Source organism: Corvus kubaryi, unplaced genomic scaffold (assembly GCF_017639235.1).
Source record: "Corvus kubaryi isolate FWS band 111438036 unplaced genomic scaffold, C.kubaryi_AGA036_p1.0 138, whole genome shotgun sequence".
Classification (NCBI taxonomy): Eukaryota; Metazoa; Chordata; class Aves; order Passeriformes; family Corvidae; genus Corvus; species Corvus kubaryi.
The window spans coordinates 15,838,845-15,856,685 of NW_024580672.1; the positions used below are offsets into that span (position 1 = coordinate 15,838,845).

General features: G+C 48.7%; 1 protein-coding gene across 5 annotated transcripts in view; it reads right to left on the bottom strand.

The window, feature by feature from the left end:
* AFAP1L2 (actin filament associated protein 1 like 2) overlaps nucleotides 1-10,486 on the bottom strand; it is a 66,083-nt gene extending 55,597 nt beyond the window's left edge. For 2 of the 5 annotated variants that reach the window (XM_042019371.1, XM_042019370.1), the window contains exon 1: nucleotides 10,360-10,485. In XM_042019371.1, coding sequence (XP_041875305.1) covers nucleotides 10,360-10,375 — 16 coding nt within the window. In that variant the 5' untranslated portion in view covers nucleotides 10,376-10,485. Of the gene's footprint in view, nucleotides 1-10,359 lie in introns of all 5 variants that reach the window. The other 3 variants (XM_042019375.1, XM_042019373.1, XM_042019372.1) reach the window with 2 other exon arrangements.
* Between the last annotated feature and the right edge of the window lie 7,355 nt (nucleotides 10,487-17,841).

Genomic DNA, 17,841 nt, shown 5'->3' on the forward strand with positions numbered 1-17,841 from the left:
CCTTGCCTCTGGGTGCTGCCCCTGCAATTCAGGCCATGCTCTGGCTGGGCTGGACTCGGCAGGGGTCAAATGTCTGGATGAACCTGCCCTCCTTTCCTACAGCATTCCAGGTTTTTCAACATCAGCATCACCCAAAGCTTGCTGCCTTTATTTCTAAGTAGTACAGTAAAGCTGTCACTGCTCTTTTGGTTTAAGAGCTCCAGTGAACTATAAGAATTAAAAATAAATCATTCTGTTTCGGGGAATGCTAAGCCTCCTGGGTCTAGGAAGCATTTGTTTCTCTTCTCAGCCAGACGTGGGAATTCAGCCTTTAGGATAAAGTATGGGAATTTTGACTGCCATTTCACTTCCCCCCACTCTGTCAACTCCCACTTCAATTTCCAGAAATAAATCTCTTCTACACTCAGAGAGCATCTGTTTGAACAACCTGATAGGAAAACTACACTCACTGAAGTTAACTAGTGCAGGATGCCAACAGGCACAGGCTTCAAGCAACTGCATCCTCGCCCAGGTCTGCTCTGCTTCACACACTGCCAGTTTACACTGGCTCAGTATAGACCAGTGTAACCCATATAAGCAGATTCAATCGGTATTTTGGCATATACAGGTGATTAAAGCAAGAGCCCACTGAGCTGAAAGTGTGACAAGCTACCATGATCCAAGTGCTCAGATGACAGGCCACATCAGCAGTGTCTCCAGAGCTGCGGATCACGGTCAGAGACAGAATTACAGTTCAATATCCCAGAAATCAAGAGTATATGTTGGCATAATGAATACACTTCGTGATTGATTTACTGGTGAATTTTCCTAGAACCAGACCTTGGAATTCACATGGACTCAAACGTGAGCCAAACCACACTTGGAGCATTGATAATTTTCTGACACGCTTTAATCAGTTACAGGGTCTGTACAGAACTGCATTAGGCCAGCCAGCACCAAACAAGTCAATAACTCCTTTCAACACCTGGAAGACAACCTAGCTTCCAAGAAGCATCATCTCTTGAGGGGGACAATTTCAAAGCTCTAGCTGTAGCAAGTTAAACTGATGTGGCACATAGGCAACTAGGTAATATCATCCGCTAGCATTGCTCACTAGAGAAAGGCGAGAGACTCTGTGCATGGATACGTGTGTGTATCCTGTAACATGCCTAGAAGAGAGAAAATGGAATAAAGCTGAAGCAGTAATGAAAACCTGTGTTTATATAAAATAATACCATTCTTAACTCAAGAGTAAATCATTTACAAGAGTTGCTTTGCTAAATAGTTTGGTAGCTGACTTCTGTTGAAACAAGACAGGCCCTTGCTAGCAGAAAATGATTATATTATTAACTCCTCAGTGTTATGATTAATTAAGTTATAGACAGAATCCCGTAACACTTGATTAGGACCATAAAGAGAAGTTTAGTCCTCATGTCTTCCTACAGCTTTCTCACAGCCCGGCCAAAGGAGGCGTCACTGGACGAACTGGTGGGCGAAGGGTGAAGAAGCTGCTCTGCAGACATGACTGACTTGGTTCCAGAGGTCACTGGCTTTTAGGTCACTGTGACCCCACACAGGCTGAGCATCACCAACAACCACATTCAGCTCTGACACTGCTGCTCAGAGAAGCAAGACACAAATAAGTGTGGAGGACAAGCACTGGCATGGGAGAAAACCAAAACCACCCCAAACTGTCACACGCACATTTCACTGGTGACTGCACGGCTCTGGGGCACTTGTGACCATCTTCCAACAAGAGAGGCGAGGTTGCTGAACTCCAAAAGTACCTGCAGGCCCAGCACTGGCTACACCTAGAGCCCCAGGCACCAAGTGCACCGTGCCCCAGATGAGGTAAACAACCCATATGGGCTGAAAAAATCCAGGAGAAAAAGCATGTAACCACCATGCCACCCAGCAGATTCCAGACCCCTGCAGCAGTGGATGGTGAAGCCAGAGCCACCCTGCCCAGTGTGCCCCCAGCTGTCTGTGACCTAAGGCTTGGGGAGGAGGGCTCTGGACCACAGGAAGCAGCCAGGCTTGCCTGCCTTTGCCTGGCACCTCCACTCAGACCTAGCTTATACAACTTCACGCACAGCTCATCTCTTAGCAAAGAGAACTGCCTCCATCCATGTGCATGTGTACTGAATTCCCAACAGGGACCAAAACCCTGGCTGTGATTGGGTGATATGAATGCACATCCCACCCCTCTGCCCAGGTAACCACAGCGAGGTAAAGACAGCTCAGCTGCTTTGCTAACTGAGCTCATTTAGTCTGAGTGCCCTCTTCTTCTTTATCACATTTCAGCAGCTACCAAGATCAGGCAACCCTTTAGCAGATGTGGAACTGTACACTACAGTCCCAGCTCTCTGGCTGATTCTGCATTCCCCAGAGCCATGGAGAAGTCTGAAAAGTACGACAATAAAAACAGCAGACGTTCCCACCATTCAAGACTACGTGGCACATATTTAGAGACTGCAGCAGAACACAAAAGAACTTTGGAGATGCTGGATTATACAAAGGAGACAGGACGTGCTCCCCAGCCGAGCAGCCTGGATGAAGCTGCTGATGGGATGGATGGCCTCCAGCTGTCACAAGCCACTGCAAAAGTCTGGGCTGGCCACAGCTCCACTTTTAAAGTCAGCCCCAATTTCCAGACTTGTGATATTTTGCTACCACAAGTGTTGGCCCCCTAACTGCTGCAACCACGTACCTGTTACCAGCAGGCACCAAAAAGCATCTCTGCATTCTACTGATTTCAGCTCGTTCACAGCAGGACCATCAGGAGTCAGAGCTGTTTGGCACGGGGACCGTCTGAACAAATACACGGGTTCCTTCCAGAGATGACAAACTGACAGTGCTACTGGAAGGCTGTGGGGCTGCAGCTGGCTTGGTTGCATTCCTCAGCAGAAGAAAGCCCCAAACTTCACACACACTGATGGAGGACTTTCAGCAAAAGCTACTTGTGACATCATGTAACCTTGTGCAACTCGGGCTCTCCGCGAGCCAGCTCTTTCTTCCCAGCCTTAATAGTTGTCATACTTTGCAGTGACAAATAGCAATGATGAGATCTGCAGAGCAACTTTGGATCAGAGATCTCTTTGCAGATACCTTATCTCATCTCACAAGAGCTGCACACATGCTTCCCCTCACCACCTGCTTGGGCTGGCTACCTCAGAACACAGGCAGGCTGTGGGACAGAGATCCCCTCTTTGTAGCAGACCAAGACCTTCTCCCCACGTCACTCAGTCCAAGAGGGAAGGGCTCCAGCCACAACTTGAGCACAAACTATAAGAATCTCCTGGCTCAGACCCACATCTTTCAAATCACTGCTGCCAAAGTGTTAGGCAAACTTCTTCAAAAAGCATCCCAACTGCTTAGCTGCCCACCTCTACACCCCAACCTCAGTGCCAGCTCTGAAAGCCTCATTAATTATTAGCAAGGTTGGGAATCTAAAGATAGTTTTCAAAAGATTCAGTCTCCTACAGCACAAAAGGAAGTAAAAAAACCACGTACATCACACCAGTGCTGGGGGTAGCTACTGCTCCTGGTTATCCCTGGAAGAGATTCCTACACTCAGAAATATGAAGCCCACAGGCTAAACTGCCATCTAAGACTTGTGAATCCCTATTTCCCAGGCTTTTTGTAAGCTTTGTGCCATACTTTTATCCTAAGCAGATGCAAAGGGTAAAAAATAAAAAAAAAAAAAAAAAATCAGAAAATCTTTATGCAACACAGAGCACAGTCCACCCAAGGAGGGAAATACTTTTATTAAATTGCAAGCGGCCAAGTCTGTATGTTACGTGGGAGTTTAAGTCTGATCCCATAATTCTGAGATATTTACTTCCAGACAGAGCTGTTTACAACCAAACACAATACTGCCATGCTCCAAACCATCCTCAGGCTTGCTTTCTATGGAATTTTGCCCATGGAGAAAGCGACAGGTCAGCAGTGGGGCGGAGGGGAAATGTATTTTAGTAAGTCCCAGCCCTTGTCCTTTGAACTTCAGACCAACCCAGCACATTTCCCAGGCCTCCCCTCCACAACCCTGATACAGCACAGGTCCTCCGGATGGGGACACGATCCCTCCTGTGGCAGGAGCTGCCCCGCTCTCACCTCCTCAAGCAAGGGCTGCTCTCCCAGCCTGGCCCACCAGTCCCAAGCCAAACCACTCTGGGTGGCTCCAGGCCTGGTTGTTGCCTGTCCAGGCTGTGGCTGGAGCGAGGAGCCGGGTTCAGAGCGAAGGCTTGGCCCCGCAGAAGGGGCGCGGATGGGCACAGCGCCAGCACCGCTGAGCTTCGCAAAGGGCTCGGCTCCTCTGGCCACCCTTAGCAACTCGTGTTTGTTTTGGAGGCTTTCCCCTCCTAAAGCTCTGCTCCCTGGATTCAAGTAAGTTTAGTAATTTTATTTAAAAAAAAAAAAAAAAAAAAGAACTTTGGGTACCAGGAGATCGGTGGCTTTCTACTGAACGCTTCTAAATGGATTTTTCTTTTGTGAACTTCTACAGTCATTCCTCCAGTTCACACAAGGCTTTTAGCCATGCACCGTAGCACACAGCAAGAAGTTCCCAAATTTAACCCCTCTTTTTCACAGTGCAGCATAGCTCTTACAATGGAACTGCCTTCTCTCAGATACTGCCAGGGAACCCGCCTGTTCACTTCCCTATTCACCACCAAACCAACACCAAATAAGCAGCTCCATCCCAGAAAGTGGTTGTATCGACATCTGCACCAGCAGTTCCTCAGAGCAAGGCCCTGTCAGACACATCTCTGACCCACAGAGCTGTGCTGACAGGCTGCAGCACAGACTGGACCAGTCTGTCTTGTCTGTTGACCCAAAAGAAAAGTACAAGTGACTCAACTTCCAAGATGAGGTAAACAATAATATGCAGGTCATCAAACTGGCTGTGTGACTGTAGGATCCCAATACACTTGTTGGGTCTGTATCTGTGCTTCAGCCAGACAGCTTCAGAGAGGAACACCTATGCCCTGGGTGCACATGCTCTGCATCCTCTTTGATGATCGGTGCACCTCTTAGTTTTGGTTCCCCAAGATGTCCCCTACAGCTCTGGGCTCTCTGGTTGCTATTGCCTGAAGATGCACTTCCCTGCCTTAGGTGAATCCTGCCTCTCCAGAGGGTACAGCAAATTAGAGTTTACAAAGACTTCTCAAGAGAACAGCATCCCTAATTTCCCTTGATCCAGGCAGGATGGTTGCAAGGACAGCATTGGCCACTAGTTAGGGAGCTTGGCATTCGGGTCCTGAATTTGCCATGAAATCTTTAGGGATTCAGTCAAGTCACTGAATCCTTCATATGGGCTGGATGTTGAGATGGGAACACTGAGGAGCAAGTATGCAGCTGAGCAGGTGTCCAGAATTCAGATTTTAAAGCCTGTGTTGCTTTGGTGCACAGCCCTGCACAGCCTGGGTGACACGAGCTGCCCAGTTCCCTGCTTGCCCCCAGCCCACTGCCACTGCTGGGAGCTGGAAGAGCCAGCCATGCTCCAGAATAAAGCAGTACAAGCATTTTTGCATAGACACTCCCTGTGTTCCTGGCTGTGGGCGTTCAGTGAAAGCCATCAGTGAAAACCCAGGAACAATAAACCCATTCAGGCAGTGTCTCCAGTCCCCAGCAGGGTACACAGGGCCCACTTCGAGCAGAGGTGAAGGTGTGGGGAGGAAGGGGAACGAGACTTGCTCACACACAAAGGTAAAGGAAGGGCTCGTGCCCTGTCTGGAACATTCCAAAAGCAGATGCCCAAAGGCTCAGAGCTTGTGAACTAGCTTTTATTCTCTTTTTTTTCTTATTTTAGGAAGAAAGCTTCTCTCTTGGCTCTAGGAGCAGGGCTCTTGGCAATTTTGGTAGTGACACAGATGGGGCACAGAAGCCAGAGCAGCAGGGCTACAGGGGTACCGCTCCCCTGGCCTTACTCTCAAAAGATGGAGCCAGCCCCAGTGATCATTTCAGGGGTAGCAAAAGGAGCACCCCAAACCTGGCAGCTATATGCACACTTCCCAAGAGCCATCACTGCTTATGAAATGGGGCTGAAGCCAGCATCCCTACAGCCCATCTGCAGAGAGCCTGTCCTGGTGTGGAAAGCACTGGAGAGCCCTGTGTTTGCTTAACACAACTCAGAGCATCCTCATGTGCCCTGTTTAAACAAGAAATGCATCTGAACTAGAAGAGACAGAAGTACTGTACTGGCACAGGTGACAGTGTGGGATGGCTTAGAAGGGTGAGCATGGCAGATGTTTGAGAAAGGCTGTGGTTTCAGTTGCAGAAAAAAAGGTTTCATGTCCTCAATCCCTGCAGAGTAAATAACTCTGCACTCTTGCTGCCTATTCCCCAACCAAGGCCATTCCATTCTCCAAAACCAACCAGGGCTCCTCTCACATAAGTGAGAGTTACTGTGTATGTTCTGAGGTTACGCATGACACTAATTTTCATCTGCATTTAAAAGAAAGCTCAGCCCAGCAGCTGAAAGTTGTATTGGATTTGTCACAGAGCAGCACATTGCCCTGCTTTCTCCAGTTGCCACATCAAGACAATGAGTTAAACACAACAGCTGCATGCACAATCAGCTGAGGAAAAACCACATACGTCTGCATGGAGCCCAGATCTTGCTCATATGAATCAATCCATTTCCAACTCTGATTATTATACAGGGCCTCAGATTGTTACCAGGGTTCATGTCTCCACTTCGCAGTCTAACCCCAAGCATATCCCTTTGTATGTGCAAGAACACGTGGAAAAGAACACGTGCCTTAGTCCTAAACAGACGCACCCCCCTTCCCCTCCCAATTAAAACATGTTAAGTTAGCAACCAAACACTTCTTTCTACCAAGTCACTGTTTTACTCCTTATCAACACCAACCTGTTAGCTTCTGTTAAGATGACAACCTCTCCTCCATGGGCAAACAATGTTCATCTCCTTGGGGGAGCACTACAAACACTTCCAAGGACCCTCTGATAAGAAATGTGAAGCTTGAATCTTTGCTCAACAGAGACAGTAAAACATGAATGCCAAACACTTCTCTTTGAAGAACTGGGCTGGAAGTTACTCTGATTTCCATTACAGACCTCTAATACATTAAAAATACAGTAATAATCTTAAAAACCTCTCCAGGCTCACTTCACTTGACATTTTAGACTATGAGCATAGGGCTGCATCAGCCGTGACTGCGCTGACAAGGGTGTCAGTCTGAGAGGACTTGACAGAAATGGCAGGTGAATAAAGGTGTCACCAACACATCCCTCATCAGTAACAGTGCACTCAGCACCTCTTCCCCTCCCAGGGTCTGCAGATGGTTGGTCACAGACAAACCAGCCATATCTGATAAGTGTGGTAAGGAGTAGGCAAGAAGCCATAATGCGCCTAGAACAGGGAGCACAAGTTGGGACAGTTGCCATATTCAAAGGCAAAACACATGAGAAGGGGGTGAAAGAGCACTCGAAGGAAACAGGAGGAGCAAGAGCAAGAGACCAGCAGCTCTGTCCTTGTCACTACACAACTGTGGTACAGTGACCACCCTTGGTCACACCTGCTCTCTGCAGGTCTCCCTCTTGTTCCCTTGGGCTGTTGGGACTGCTGCTCTCTATGCCTCACACACACTTCCTAATCACAGGGAGAAGGTGCCTTTTTAAACAGCATCTTCACCAACAGCAGACATTCTTTAGGGCAGCCCAGCAGAAAAAAAACCCTAGTGCACATCAAGATTATCCTTCAGAGCTTCAACAGCCCAAGAGGAGTCAAGAGGCAGAGCGTTTTCCTATGCAGCTGGCCTTGCAACCTCATTTGCAGTGGCTGGGAAAGGAAACCCATTCCCAGGAGAGTTTCACAATCCCTCCTTCACTTCCCACCATGTGAGTCCAGCAGCCCAAGCTCTTCCCACTCCATCAGTGCCACCCTGCCAGCCACCAGCCCCAGCCTCCCACCCCACCCGGCTCTGCACGCTCCACCCAGCCAGATTTCTGTGGCTGCTTCACCTGTCATTGAAACACGAGAGACACCTCTTGCACATGCCATCTTAGAGTCTGGATTAGTGCACATCCCTGCCCATGTTTAAAGGGAAGAAATGCTCCTGTTTGCTGATGCTTGCAAACTTAATTTCGTAAGTAATAGGACAGATCCTGTAGTCAAATTCCTTTTCCCAGAACACCAATTCATTGCTCAACAGCCCTCTTTGAGTCCATCCATCTCTATCATTACAGGATTTCCCTGCACAAGCACTCTGCCTGGCCAGTGAAAAGGATGAAGACTTCCCATAGCAAGGCATCAACAAGTTATCCCCACCAGAACGGGCACATATCCCCGTGCTTATTAATAAAAACTCACTTGTCTGCCTTCTCCAGCTGCTCCTCAAGGCTCCCAACTCCCACATGTTCTCCTCCAGCCCAGCCCTTCCCCCCCGCATCTCACCAGCCCCAGGTGAGTCCAGTTACCCCCCACACTGGGGACACCTCCCAGGCACTGCCCCAGCTGTGCCATCCCCTGTGGCTGCCCCGCAGGGCTGGCAGTGCCTCATTACCACCCCCGCTCCCACTCTCGTCAGCACCAACACAAAAAGCACTGGCAGGGCTCCGCGATCAGTTGCGCTCGCTATTTATTCACCACACATGTGCAGAACATCCCTGCTGGTCTGAGGGAGCAGTGTGCATATTTAAAAAGACAATATACAAAACATAGCTGAATCTTAATGAATCTACTGCTTTGCTACTGGAACTGAACAGAATTGTGCAGACCCTGCCAGGATGGAAAAAAAAAAAAAAACAACTACACAATATTTGATTTGTAATATAATCCTTAAGATTGCTTTTGCAGTGTGTTATTATTGTGCTTATCAGGCCTGTAAAGCATCAATTGTAAGGAGGAAAAGGATCAAAATGCAACAGGCAGCACAGTGCCAGCCCTGTCAGAATGCTAAAGTATTGCACAGTGAAAAAAATACACAGTCCTGGCAAAAGTTAACTTCACACAATATGATACTTCAACATATGGAGTCCTCACCAAAGCAGGATTAGAGAATGAGAGCTATTAGCTAAAATGCATCTACTGAGGTCTAGGCAAACCTTTCTGGTTTGACAGTAATAAGTACAAATGGGGTCTGGCAGGAATACATTTGTTAAGTACCAAGTTCCCCACTTAAATGTTCAAGCTCCATGAGGAGGACAGCAGTTACAGGGAGAGTCACATTTCCTCTCAACAGGTAAAATTTACTGCAGATTTACTCCGTGCTACACAAATGCTGGATCCACCTCCTCCAGGGGAGGTTTCTACACACCAGCAGGAGCAGAAATCAGAGTACCCGCACATATCCAAATGCCCCATGCCTGGGCACCTCATCCCACCTCCTCCCTCCTCAGCTGGCAAGGAGAGCTCGTGTTTGAAAAGTGTCCTGGAGCGCCCATAGCAGCACGGACCCGAGATGTGCCAGTCTCGGTGTTCATGACCAAGCAGCAACACACAGGAAGCGCCAGAGCCATTGATTGAGAGGAAATAAATGGGCTGTGGGTGACAGCCAGCCCGGATGAGACCTGCCAGGGAGAAAGCCGGGAGCTGCTCACCTACCCTCTCCCTAACCACCAAAACTAATTGCGCTTAGAAAACAGGACACTCAATGCCGTGCCTGTTCAGCCTGGCAGGGTGGGAAGTCCACGCAGATGTGCGGTTTAGGACCAAAGACGGAGCAGGCAATGTCAGACAATTGAGCGGCTGCAGAAAACGCAACAAGACGCTGCTTTTAAGTGGCAAAAAAAGGTCCCGATCTCTGGATCGGGTAAACCATGAAATTTTCCTGTATCTCCCTCCTTCTCCTGCCCTTCCTACCCAGTACCCGGGGCAGGTAAGCAGGGACTTCACATCCCCGGGTGGGACCTGCCCGCGCTGCCCCGCACCTTTCCCATCGCTCCGGCCCCACTCGCGGGCACCGCTTCCCCTCCATCCCCGAGCCGACCCCGGCCCCACTCGCGGGGACCCCGATCGCTTGCCCCACTCGCGGAGATCGCCTCCCCCAGGAGCCACTTCCCGTCCCCACTATCCGTCCGCCTTCTCCGCGGAGCTGGACGCCGCCCTCCCCGCCCGGTCCCACTCGCGGGATAAGCCCTCCCGGCGCCAGGAACTGGGCTCGAGCCCCACTCAGTGCAGGGACCCCTTCACCGCAGCTGATCCCCGTCCCACTCTCAGGAAACATCGCCTCGGGAGCTGCCCCCCCATCCCACGGCCGCCTTCCCACGCGGGCGGACGGCATTCCGCAGGGGCCCGTGTCAGCGGCTCTGCCACCCCCCAACGCCGTCCCCGCAGGTCCCCAGTGCCCCCTCGGCGGTCCCCGAGCGGGGCTGCCGCGGGACACGGACACGCGTGACGCCCCCCTCACCTCACCTCACCTTTGTATTTCTCCATGGCGATGAGCGGGGCCGCAGCCCTGCGACTGCCGAGGGCTCCGGGACACGACGCTGCCCGCACCCGGCTCCGCTCCGCAGCCTCTGATCCCAGCAGCGCCGGCTCCCCCGGCCGGCCCGGGCCGCCCCGCCCGCGCCGCCCGCCCCGCCCCGGAGCCGCGGAGCTGGCCGGGATCGGCGCCCCGGGCTGCGGGCGAGACCTGGCTCGACGATGGGGAGCTGGGACCGCGGAGCAGACCCTCCCCGCGGGCGTGGGGCCCCTCGGCGGCCGGTCCCCGGGGAGAAGCGCCGGGCTGGAGCCTCGGGCAGGAGAGGAAGGCGCCGGGGGGATGAGACCGTGGGATGGTTCCTGGGGCTCCTCAGGGGTGCTCCGTGTTTGGGATGGTGACCTCTGGCTGCAGTGGGGCTTTGGGCACGTTCAGAGAACGGCCCTGGTTATCCCGGGATAGCCGTGTGTGGTCCCGGTGCTATGAGCCCAGGTGGGAGCCTACCAGACACCCACCTCCTCCCTGCTCTTGGTGAGTTGGGTTCTCCTTCCACCCCGGGGTAGCTGTATCCCGCAGCCACTGAATTTGCACTCTTCTTTCCAGTGATTTCAGCGAGGCTTCCTGATAGAACCGGGCTCCTGGACAGAACCAATCTCACAGGAATGTGTTCCTCTCCCTGAGTCCCAGTGACATTTTTGCCTGACTTCTGTCACGGCAGCCAGAACTATCATGTCCAAAGTGCACAAATAATAACACATGGAGAAGTCTGGCCTCAATACGAGAATCTGTCCTCAGGCTAAAGTTTTGGAGACACTGCAGGGATTTAATGTTTATCAATAATGAGAGCATTGAAAGTAACAGTAGGCAAAGTCTACAAGGGTTATAGGGGAAATTTTCAAAAGTAACATTGGTGTGGGGACAAGGGAACCATACCTTCCTATTACAGGTCCTTTATAGCAAGAGGTGAGGCTGAGTGCCTGACCTGGGTGTGCGGGTGGAAAAATACCCAACCATAAACCTAGAAAATGAACTGCTCTCCTTGGGACCTGTTAGACAAAGCCAACAGAGGGCTCACAGGATCTGTATTTCCCAGGGTTTGGAGCTGTCAGCCCACAGTCCATTGACATCCATGGTCCAAGGTAGCCTGGGAAATGTCACTGCTGTTTGTGTAGAAAAACTCCAAGCCTCCATCATATGGCCTCCTTACATTTTCTGAAAATAGCCATAAGCAGGTTCTCTTGGGTCACATGGAATGCAAGCAGCTGGGCTGGAAGAGCACTGTCCTGACACTCATTGGGTCCCTGTGTGTCCCTCCTGTCCCCACCCTCCCAGGCAGTGCTTGGCAGGGGTGACACCTCTCAGAGGATCTCTGTGGAACCAGAAAGTGACCTGTGCCACGTGGGAACTCTCCATGCAAGAACAAGGTTGGCTAAAGAGCTATTGCCACTCAAGGAAGCTGAGGCTGGAGCATCTCTCACCTCTTGCCAGTGCATACCCACCACACAAAGAGACAGGCAAGCCAGGTGCCTGAACCATCAAATCCAGAAAGCAGATAGCAGTCTGCAATGACTGGAGAAAAACAAATAAATAAATAACTATGCCTGCCATGCAGGAATATTTCTCTTAGAGCTCTTCCCAGCTGCTTCTTGACTATAGCTTTCAAAATCTAGAAGGGTAGGCCTTGGTCTTGCAAACCTTTGAGGTGTGCCTCTATCTTGAAGCAGGTGAGCAGGCATTCTGAACTGAGCAAGGCTAATTAAGGATAATACCAGTTACACAAACTAATTAAAGATGATTTGAAAGATCAAAACATCAGATACCTGTGATTCCTGTCTTCAGGACCCAGAGCCTTTACATTCCCTGGTTGTCCCTTCCTTCCCCTGCCATGATAAGGATGCTCTGGAATTCCAGGACTGCTGGTTAGACCCATGGCAATTGCTGGACAGGTGACAGTGGGACAAATAGTAATGCCAGAGGAATACAAGTTCTTCCTGTTTGCCCCCTTCCTTTTTTTTCCTTCCTCTTGCAGTAGGAAGTACCTAAAATACTTTGGAGTATTCTATTTCCAACCGGCTGTTGTGTTCTGGGGTTTAATAAAACTGGGTTTAATAAAACTGGGAAATACTCAGACCCTGCTTGGCATGAGGAATTAATGTTCCCAGTGTTGGTGCTGAAATCTAGATGTTTTGCCACTGTGCTCAGGTAGAGCAAACACTTGCAAACTGGTTTTCCTGGTGGAGCTTCTTGGAGCCAATAAAATAACAGCCATCTACCTGTACACCCATGTATTCCTTGCTTTTTTCCTTCTTATTATTAGTAATGCTTATTAATTATGATTATGATTATTATTGATGATTATTATTATTGTTATTAATGATGACTCAGGTGTGAAAAGCCTGGAGGGCCAAGCTCATCTTCTTTAATTCCTTTTTTATGCAGCTGACATCCTGTCCTTCAGTGCAGAGGTTCATACTATAGTTGACATGTTTTAATTCTTTTTCCCCTGCATATTCATGCTGTATTGATAGGCAGTCTGGTGGCTAGTGAAACTGGCACTTTTGGCTAAAGTTTTCCTGTACTGTTCTGTGGTGTCAACTGATGTCATTCTGCTTCTCTGGACTTACTGCCTTTAAGCTCTTTTGCTTCCTGTGAAACAGAGAAATTTAGAAGCCTAAACAAAATCTATTAACAATTACAACAATTTGCTAAATACCTTGCGCAGTAGCATAATCCTGATCCTCTCTTTTCTCCCCTGGCAATGCTAAACACTTTTCATTTGTCCCTAAGTAGACTAAGCAGGTGTGCATTGTTTCATTAATGTTTTTGATTAGTATTATTGATTGTTACACCTACCTTTTGCATCAGCAAAGTCTTTAATGTCTGTTTGTCTAAATCGTTGCTACGAATTTTTTCTCTTTGCTTGCATTTATTTTGCTTTACCTCTGGTTTAAGAATAACTCAAAGTGTGGTGAAAGTTATTGACCTCTCTGTGGTGAAAGCCAGAGGGAACCCTGCCATGAGAACTTGTGTGCAGGTGCCCTCCACTGACTTCAGGGGAGTTGTGCTTGATGGAGACTGTCAGGAAGAACCACACCTGACCTGGATAGTGCAGAGCTGCTCTCTGGGGTACTTTCTCCCAGACTTTGCTCATTCCAGTTGCAGCAGTCCCTAGCGGTCAGACTTCTTCCTTTCTTCAGGGAAAATATTCCATCTGGCAGAACAAAAGCTAGAAATTTCCTCCACACATAAGTTTGTCTGTTGTTTCACGAGGCTTTTTTTTCTCTCTTCCCCATGCACTTATCAATGCTGTAAAAGCCTAGTTCAGGAGTTTACTCAGCAAGACCAAGTTCAGTCAGAGGTAAAGTTAACTGGGTTTTGTTCAGCTCCTGAAAGATGGGAAGTTGTGTCAAATACTCCCCTTGTACAGGCACCTGGAGGACAGATGGAGGAATAAGATGGCTTGGCAGACTGGGATTAGCAGGGAGATCTGCTTAGATCAGTGGTGTTGCACTTGTGTCCTCTTTCCTTCCAAACATCATCTTGGGTACCTACTTAGATAAGGGTGTGTTATCTCTGTGGACAGTTGTGGTCAAGCAGACATAAAACTTTTTCAGAGAGATTTGAGCAGAGGTGGGTTTTGTGGCAGACCTGAGCTGAGCTTAAAGCTGAGGTGTGTCCTGGAAAATGCCAAGAAATGAGGAAGCCAAAGACTTCTTCACTTTGGGGTCCCTGTCTGCAGTGCTGGGCTGTAATGCTGCCGATAATCTGAGGTGGGAGAATTCCTTTTGTCTATCGGTGGATCCCTCTGAACAACAACAAAGCCTGGGGACCTATGGACATCTGAGCCAGCAAAACAACATTGCTGTCTCTGACAGGGAGAAGTCTGTCCTCTCCCTGCTTCTGGCCAAATGATCTCTCTTCCTAGCGTCACTTCACAGCTATTGGACCAACTTCCACGCTGAAATGACAGAAAACTAAAATGGCATATTCTTCTGCCACCTGAGAACCTGAGTTGGGTTGCAGTAGAGCCAGGCAGGATTGGGACAGTACCAGGTAAATGGCAAGCATTTGCAGCTGGATGGAAGGAGGAGACCACTGAGCAGGTGGGAACACACAGCTGGGACTGGATAAGAGCAATCATCAGTCACAGCTCAGCTGTCTCCTTGAAAGTCCCCCTGATCTTCCTTCTGGGTGGGAGTACTGGTGGGAGTTCAGGACGTTTATAGAGCTTTCATCAATGTCTTTGAACGCTGATCTGCTGAATCCCACTGGTCTTCCAGATTTTCTGATTTAAGGGATGAAGGGAATATGGTTGGTTTTGGGAATTTGAAGAGAGTCCTCTGCTCATTCCTTAAGGAGGTCTAAATAGCTGGACTCTGCCAGCTGTCCTGATTCATGTGATCAAACACTCTGCATCCTGTGCAGAAACTCTGAGCCACCCAGGCCCTGGGAACACAACTTTCTGTGAGAGGCTGTGATAAATGGCATTGCCACGTGGCTGAGTGCAGAAACATGTTAAAGATCCTGGGCTACCCACTCAGGAGCATGAGCAGCAATCCTTCCCCATAACTAATCTCTGTGGGTGCTTTATAGCAGACCAGATGAGTTCCTTGGTTCCAGGAAGGCACTGGGAGCCTGCCAGGGTTCAGTCAGTGAAGAAAGGGCCAGAAGAAACAGAGAGGCAGATGGGTCACTGGGACAGAATAGTTGTTCCAAGCAAAGCTGCTCACTGGAAGAGAACTAAATGCTCTGTTGGAGAGCATGAATCCTTCATCTCGGGTGATTTGCAAGGATGCTGTCTATGGGTGCCTCTTTTGAGGTCTTTTTGCTTCCCTGTGAAACATTTCATGGTTCTAGCCATAAAAGAGGTGACCAGATTCTCCCCCAGCTGAAGCTGGCCTTCGACCACTATTGCTCCATTAACTTCTGTCCAGCCATTTCTGACTTTCACCGATGAAAGGCAAGACAATCAACCCTAACACAAACAAAACCAAGCTGTTTAGCTGCTCAGCTATACAAAAGCTTCATCACTGATACATTCCAGCAATGTTTTGGATTCTCTCAGACATTAACTGTTTCAAAAGAGCGTGGCTAGGAAGAGGGTGGCTGGAGGGAGGGGGGGATTTCCCATTAAGGACAGCAGGACCAGATGTCTTTTTGATGAGCTTCTCTTGGCTTCCCATTCTTTAACATTTCCTTTTCAGTTGTTAAGTCCAAACTGCTTGTAGGCCAAATTACAGGGAGTCCTAATAGCTTGAATTGTTTTCTTCCCCTTGACAGATAGAATACCTTCTTGTGGCCAAAGTATGAGGCATGCTGACCAGACAGTGTGCTCAACAGCCACAGCGTTTCTTCCTCCTGGAGTCATTTCTTCCTTGTATTTTTTTTTCACCCCAGACCCACTATCCCCTCCCGAGAAGCCCCTCAGCTTTCCTTTGACAATGTTCAGTATCAGTTAAAGGAGTCCCAGGCATTCTTTGTTCCCCTTCCCTGCAAACTCCACATGGGGATGCTCACACCAGCAGACCTCACCGGTTATCCGTGCACTGTACTGCAGCTTGTAACACTCACAGGCACCACAGGACATGGCCATCAACTTCCTGAGTTTCTGATACAAAGTCCTGATGCGTAGTTAGCCCTGTGTGGTGGTGCATCATCCCCCCATGAACCTCCTGGCCTATGATCTCAGCGATGTTCCTTAGGTCTTGGCCTTGAAGAACAGCTGGGCTGAGCTACTTTCAAGCTTATCAGAAACACTGTCTGCTCCCAGGAATTAGTGCTGTCTAACATGCTCCTGTTTTTTACAAACAGCCTTGGAAACTTATTTTTCTTGCCTGAATAACAGCCCAAGCGGAACAGCATTTTTGTAATTGAACTTTCAAAGAAAGCCACTGACCTGAATTGCGGCCAGGATGGAATATTATATGGCTGAAGCCAACTCTCTTGTGACCCTATAAACAGCAGTCCAAAGAGAGGCCCTTTGAGGTCTCCTGGAGTGCAGTGGCTGCCCCAGCACCCCCCTCAGAGTGGGGCCTCTCAGAGCCACAAACTCCCACATTTGCTGTTCTCGGAGGACCAGTGCCAAACACTGACAGATCCTGGGCTGATACCCCCAAATCCTCCAGGCTCAACCCGTCACCTCTTGAGAAGATGTAAAGGCATCCAACATGAGTGCTTCCCTGAATTCAAGGGGAATTTTTCATGGGTATATACGCCTTGTACTGGCTCCTTTAGATGCACGTGTGTTTAAGTGTGAATATGCTATACCAAATGTACTGGGAATGTTGCTCTCCTCGACTCTTAAGTACTTTAGATTTTCAAGTAAGCTAGGCCTGTGAGTTGCTGTTGTGCTTATAGTAAATTCTATATGAATGCTTTGTTAAATTGTTTAACTTAAGCTATTGATTAAGTGCTCTTAAGTTTAAGGGCTGTTAAACCTCTAGACCTAAACCACTGGTTTCTGGGGCTCAGTTTCGCAAGGGGGTCCACTGTGAACCTGGGAAGGGTGTCCCTTATTCCTTTTTACTCTTTCCTATCCTTACACTTTCCCCAATCCCTCCTCCCAGGCTCCACATGGATAATTTTGGAATTGATTTTGGTTTTAGATGAATTGATTTTAGATTTTAGTTTGCTTTTTTCTCTGTGTGCTTTAATCACCTAGGAACTAGTAGAATAAACATTGCCAGTGAACTTTGTTGCACTTTCTCTTCCATATTAAACCTGCTTTTGCTGATGCCTTTGCTGGTGATTCTTTAAGTGACCTAAACACTCATTCATGACAACATGGTACTATTTTTGAGGGGATAGGATAGGAAATCATGGCTTTCCCATTAAGGACAGCTGAGAAAATATTAGAAATTTCATCCTCTCTTACAGATTTTACCAGTAAACCAGCATTGAACAAAATTTCTCCCAAGTTAGAAGAAAAAAATCTGTGTGGATTCTCAAGCTGTAAATGGAGGACTTGCCTGAACAGAGCTGAACTCTTGGCACCTTTCAGCACCAAGAAAGCTTACCCGGGTGAGAAGAAAAACTAATTTTATCAAAATATGGGAAAACATTAATTTTTACATCTTGCTACATTTTCACTGGGATTTTTTTAAGCCTCCCTCGTCATCACTGCAAACTGTGGTCTCATGTCAGCTGTGAGCTCGCAAAAGGCTATTTATTCTGGCATTTTCCCAAAAAGAGTGGTTTTCAGCCTGCAGTTTTTCTTTAGGCCTTAACCAGTTCTACTCAGTCGAAGTCAAGGAGCAGAGCTTCTGTGGTCAGCACTGCTGAGGTGGGCAAGGGGAAAGAATGAGAACCTGCGGTCATACAGCACCAATAAACTGCAGCTTGTTTCAGTGGAGGCTGAGTACTACGGAGGAGTCCAAGTTTCCTTCCCTGCTATAAATATTATACGTTAGAGTATGCCAAACTACCTGCCAAAGTGGAATTAACTGCCAGGTAATAGGTCTCACCTATGTCAGTTGAATCT